Here is a 5,939-nt window from a genome sequence, read left to right as displayed (position 1 = left end):
TGTCGAGTCACATTTAGCTGATGGACAGGACCAATTTAAAGTATACGCCACCCATAGTAATGACAGTGGCTCTGTGATCTGGACGAGGATATACTAGATGTATATCAAAGTGAAATTGTGCCTGTGTTTCCTTTTGATCATGCTCTTATATATATACACACAATACTTGATGTCATAAATCTCTGGCACAAATGACCTGCATTAGATTCTGTTCTGAAATTATTGTAATCTCTCTGGGAGGCTCTGTACCTTCAAGATGCATGGCAACCCTGTGGAAAATACAGGTAGTTAACCCACACTTTCAGATGTTAAACACTTCATAAATACAGACAAGTGGGAAGATAGCTATCATCTACATTAAATCATGGTGATGTGCTGGTTCATATTGTAAGTGAGGAGGACAAAGTACATTCTTTGTGCACAAGCATATTATTCAGACATGAAAATATGCATAATCTGTTCTGTGCCCTTTAATGACAGTAATAAAATAAGACCTTGAGGCCAAGCTATGTTGACTTATAACAGTCATCTCTGCTCATGAGTATCATATTAGAACAGATTGTGCCCAAATCTGAAATATTTATACCAATGTGATATGAATGAGTTTTGTCAACTATTGGCACATCCAGATGATAAAGACAACAGTGAATCTGCAGTGTTTCCTGTAAAATTGTAGATGGACTGCAATTTGGGATAAGGTAGAACTATATGACTATAAGAGTAGGGCTTCCCTGACAAATGTAGAACATCCAACATCTCATCAAAAATTATGGGCATTAATAAGAAGTTGGTCCATTCTTTGCTGCTATAACAACTTGCACTCTTATAAGAAGGCTTTATACTAGAAATTGGAACATTGCTGCAGGGATTTACTTCCATTCAACCAGAAGAGCATTTGTGAGGCTGGGCACTGATTGGGCGATTATGCCCGGTTTGCAGTTGGCTTTCCAATTAATCCCAAAGGTGTTGGATGGGATTGAGGTCAGGGCTCTGTTAAATCAAATTCTTCCACACCATTCTCAACAAAACCATTTTTATATGGACCTTGCTGTGTTCCCGGGGGCATTGTCATGCTGAAACAGGAAAGAGGCTTCCCCAAACTATTGGGGAAGCACAGAATCATCTACAATGTGATTGTATGTTGTAGCATTAAGATTAGTCTTCACTAGAACTAAGGGGCCTAGCCCAAATCATGAAAAACAGCCCTTACTCTACGGGGCGGTTGGATACATTTGGTCATATAGCGTATATTGTAGTGTATAAAAGTAACCATCAGCCCAGTGTCCCTCAGTTCTGATCCTGGGAATTCACTGCATATCAAAAATGGATCAAATCATTGTTTGAAATATTTAAAACCTTAAGACACACAATAACTCAATTATTTACATTTGTATAGCACTTTCCTCACCAGCTGGGGACTCATAGCACTTCACAGTGATGAGTGATGTTCAAACATGTAGAGTGATGTTAAACACGGAGAGTTGTCTTAAATGCAATTAATTAGCTGTTAATGCTGGATTCTTCCAGGCCCAAAATCAGCAACCTACAGAGAAGCACTGCCTCTAGCTGTAGCTTTCTTTGCTAAACACACTTCCAATAATGTATTACCTTCTATAGAGGCCATGTAACAGATAATTAACTGTGAATGAAAAATTCAGTTCAGTATTTAATTAACTGCTCAATAAAGCCCATTAATTAAAAGCTTGTTTGTTAAACTGTCCATTAAATGTTATTAGATTCTTATCTGGTTGTAGCCTTTGAGATTTTCCCAGTCTTAAAATTGTTACGGTCGTAAAAGAGAAAATCAAATTTAACTGGAAAGTATACCTGTCACCAGTGATACGACAGAAGAAGCAAATGTTTTAATTTTGAAATGAAGGTCATATGATATACCATCCAAAAAAAAAACATTAAATTAAAAAACGAGCATTCTTTTCCCTTCTTAGTGTAATGTAATGCAAACATAAATCTAATTACATTTTTTCATTAGTTTACCCTTGTACGTTATCAAAAAATGGGAAAGTACTCCCTTAATCAAAGTAAGAAAAATGTTTGAGAATTGGTCTTTTGGTTGATTGTTTAATCCTTAAAAGAATTAAAGAATCTTTTCCAGAGAGATTATTATCAAAGTAGAAACTGAAAACAAATAGACATACGTGTTTCCATAAATTAGAAATAATTTAATCTGTATGAAAGTAATACAAATCAATTAACTTTTTACATTTCAAAATAGAAAAGTGCAGTGCTGAATACAATTTCAACATATTCACAGTCATTAAACAATATATATTTATATGTTTAAAACAGTTTAAAAAAATCTACAAACAAACAAACAAAAAATTGGGATAGGCCTTTTTCCCATCACTAGTGCAAAATATAACTAATACCTAAGAGGCATAAGAGGAGCTTTCAGTTCTAAGCCATTGCATAAGATATGGCTCTGCATGATACTGATCATAACCTACACTGGTTTGTGAAACCATCCCAAAGGCAAATAGCAATGGTTTATAAAGGAGTGTGAATTAATCAGAAATGGTTTCAGACAGTCATTCACGCTTTCATCTGGGTCACACCGGTAACGTGCCGTACAAATGACGTACTAAACGGTGCTCCATAATTTGCTCACATAGTTAGTGTCAACTGTGGCAGCGTTGAGCCAGGAATAAAAATAAAATGGTCCTGGAGTTTGCAATGCACAATCGTGGCGTACAGCGTCTCCACGTTTGCTTTTCAGGCTAAATATTCCAATTTCTCGGTTTGGAAGTTTCTCGACCCTTATTGTGTTTCGTGTGAACTAGTGAAACTCGTTCTACTCCGTGCGGATTGTTTGGAAACGCAGCTTCAGTGACACAGCACGTCGGTCTCAAACTGCAGCAGTTGGCCCATGAAGGCCAGATTTGGCGAAATGACACGGCGTCGCTGCTTCACAAAGTCGAAGGCCTCGTCCAGGCGCACGCGGCGCGAGTGGATCAGGTATGCCAGGCAGATCGTGGCAGAGCGCGAGATGCCAGCCTGGCAATGCACCAGTACACGCCCACCGCACCCCTTCACTGAGTCTGTATGAAGAGAAGGAAGCAAGGGTTAGCTTGTATTTACCAATTACCTCGACAATAAAGTATGCAGACCCTGACATGTTTGACTCGACTACTGAATCGTTATAGATTATATTTGTTTTGCTCTGGTGCGATCAAGCATTTATCATGCTATCATGACAAGTTCCAAGAGCTTTGAAGAACACAGTGGCAGAGTAAGCTTACCAATAAAGTCGATTGCCTCGGGGAATCGTGCGCGGAGGTCTGTCGCGAGGCTGTCTTCCACACGTAGGGTCTTGTAGTTAAACTCGTCCTCAAAAAGGTTGGGACAGGACGAAGACACGTTGAGCACAGCGGTGATGCCGCAATTTGCGAGAGTCTCCCGCCTGGACGAGTGATGAGCGCTGCCCAGAAACAGGAAGGGTAGGATTTCTACCGGACCGCCCTGATAATCAAAACAATGACACGTTAAGACACAAGTGAAAATACCCATATCATCAAAACACTTTGAGAGTTTTAATTGGTCAATAATATCCATCGTCGATTACTTCTGCGTGTGCTGTTTGATGTTTAAAGTATTCTTCTCATGTGCAGAATAATTCGCACACTATGTCCCATTTCACGTTTAGGGTAGGCTATTGTAAATTAATTGTAATTTTATTTTATTTTTTTAAATAGACCTCGGTATAGCATAAAGCAAGATTTAAATATAGATATTTTTATTTGCACTTTCTTATTTATTATCATATTTTTACATCAATTTTCCAAGTCTTAACTCACCTGATCATAGAGGGGAGTATTTCTCCCTGACATGCCCGGTTCAGAGTCCCGGAAGGCGCTTTGATTTCCATTCACTGGCGGGGCGTTGACGCACAGATCTGGATACAAAGCGAAGAAGCCGTCGAATCCACCTAAAAGTTAAATAAAATACGTTATACTTTCGAAAGGCAACACCAAGGCTCAACAATTTCAGTAAGATCTCAATAGATTTATCCTATATTAAATCTCTGAAACCCTTCAACACAATTTGGCAGATATTATTTCGGCAAATAACATGGTTTGCAGGATAATGCATACATTGCAGTACTTGTACAAATACCAAGGCCTATAAACATTTCTGAAATCATGTATCATCACGGTTTCTAATAAGGACTTCTATATCAGCCCTGTTTGGTCTTTAATTCATTGGATGATGCCATAAAAACATTCGTAAAACGATTACTGATTATTTTGTGTTGTAATAAACATCAATTAGGCATATAACCGCCAAAATATTATGTTAATTGTGGAAAGAATTATACAAATTGTAAAAATATTTTTGGAAGAGTGAAAATATAGGCCTAAATGCTTTGAAGCCGAATACTTTGCTATACAGGGGCTTGAAATATGTAGTTATTGTGGCCGTGTAGCTATAAAATGTGTGTGTAAAATTAAGTTAACCATTTTTTTAAAATTCACTTTCCTCTCTTTTATTTATTATTCTATATATAGACCCAGCAGAATATAGATTTTTATCATTTTAATTTTCTTGTTTCAATAGCCTACACATGTCTTTCTCAAAACACACATAAAAAGGGTACCTTGTAAGAAGCAGATCTGCGTGGTTCCCGGCTCAACTTCGGCATGTAGGGCAGTAAGCAGCATGCTGGCAAGACTCTCGCTTTTCAGGTCAGCAACAGAGCGACTGTCCTCATCTAGCACAATTACCGGCGAGAACTCGCCGCTGCGCAGACGACCCAGAAGTGTCTTGTCCGGCACCAGCCACTCCAAACTAACCACCGAGGTTTTCGACCGACGGCGAATCATGGAGTTCCAGTTCACATTTCGGGAGCCACAGATGTGTGATCGAGAATACGCAAGGAACGGCCTGCAGTCCAAAACGAGAGAGCCACCAGCTGCGAAGTGCTCCGGCAGAGTCCGCAGAATCTGAGCCAACTCACCACCGGCAATCTCGAACAAGTCACTCATCCCCATACTGAAACTATGACAACAACGAACAAACTTAATACTTAAATGTGAATCCCTGTTTTTTTTTTTTTTTAGTTTCTGAATGCAGCCTTGAGCATATTTTTGTTTGAAAGTAACTTGATAAAAAAGATTTAGAAAAACGTAATGTCTCTCGTCATTGACTATTGTACATTATAGTTTTGAAAAGCTATTCAAAGTTATTTTCTGATATTTTGAAACTGCTTGCCTTGTCAATGTCTGTTTTGAGTTCTCAGTTATTGTTAACAGCTGTAGAGTGATGAAGATGGGCGGAGCACGGGCTTTTCTACTGCCGATGACTTACAGGAGCCCCCGCCTGGTTTTCCGCAAAAGGAATAAACGTCACTGACGGAACTACCATGTATAGAGGTCTGCCTACGCCGGGTGTGCCTAATATGGCTTGTGACGCTAGCGCACCAATTTTCCCACTCGCACGTGGTACTCGGGGGTTACCCCGTGTTTGTATTGTTATGACGTTATCCGCGGGTAAATTGGCAATGTTTTTTCACGTAAAAAACCCGACCTCAATTACGCTGAAGTTATCTGAGTGTGGGTTTATCCCTGAAAACTTTTTTTCTTTCAAACGGGGCTGCCAGTGAATCACAACCGATTCATTCCTGTATGTTTTGGCCCCTGTGATACTCTCTGTGTTTACATTACTTTTGAACATTGCTCCTTGGGTTTGCATAATTTACATTACTGTAATCACTACTCTTTTTCCCGTCTTCCTCCCACATCTCTTCCTCTTTGTCCTCTCTTTAAAAATACTTTCCCCTGAAGTATTTAAATGTCATTGCCAAACTTACACAAAGAAATTGATAGTTCAGAGGACCTTGTCAACGATCAACTTCAGTGAGACAACAGGGTCCGAATCCTTTCACTGTACAGTGAGTGAATGTGTGACTAAGGGGTATGATATAA

The 5,939-nt window shown here is 39.1% G+C and overlaps 1 protein-coding gene across 1 annotated transcript; it reads right to left on the bottom strand.

The window, feature by feature from the left end:
- Positions 1-1,840: 1,840 nt before the first annotated feature.
- On the bottom strand, positions 1,841-5,285 carry dusp2 (dual specificity phosphatase 2). Its single transcript, XM_064353873.1, has 4 exons — positions 4,613-5,285; positions 3,813-3,943; positions 3,258-3,477; positions 1,841-3,056 (listed from the first exon to the last, which is right to left on the bottom strand). Exons 1-4 carry the CDS (start codon positions 5,004-5,006, stop codon positions 2,842-2,844), a joined length of 960 nt encoding a protein of 319 aa, XP_064209943.1. The 5' UTR covers positions 5,007-5,285; the 3' UTR covers positions 1,841-2,841.
- Positions 5,286-5,939: the final 654 nt, after the last annotated feature.

This window comes from Anguilla rostrata, chromosome 10 (genome assembly GCF_018555375.3).
Source record: "Anguilla rostrata isolate EN2019 chromosome 10, ASM1855537v3, whole genome shotgun sequence".
Lineage (NCBI taxonomy): Eukaryota > Metazoa > Chordata > Actinopteri > Anguilliformes > Anguillidae > Anguilla > Anguilla rostrata.
Note: the sequence above shows the minus strand (reverse complement) of the source record. Positions and strands in the feature narration are given on the sequence as shown.

Excerpts from the sequence above, each read along its gene's own strand:
- dusp2 (XM_064353873.1), bottom strand. The coding sequence starts at position 5,006 with ATGGGGATGAGTGACTTGTTCGAGATTGCCGGTGGTGAGTTGGCTCAG. Across the intron at positions 3,478-3,812 it reads ATACTCCCCTCTATGATCAG|GGCGGTCCGGTAGAAATCCT; the intron begins GTGAGTTAAGAC and ends TTTGATTATCAG. Across the intron at positions 3,057-3,257 it reads CGAGGCAATCGACTTTATTG|ACTCAGTGAAGGGGTGCGGT; the intron begins GTAAGCTTACTC and ends CTCTTCATACAG.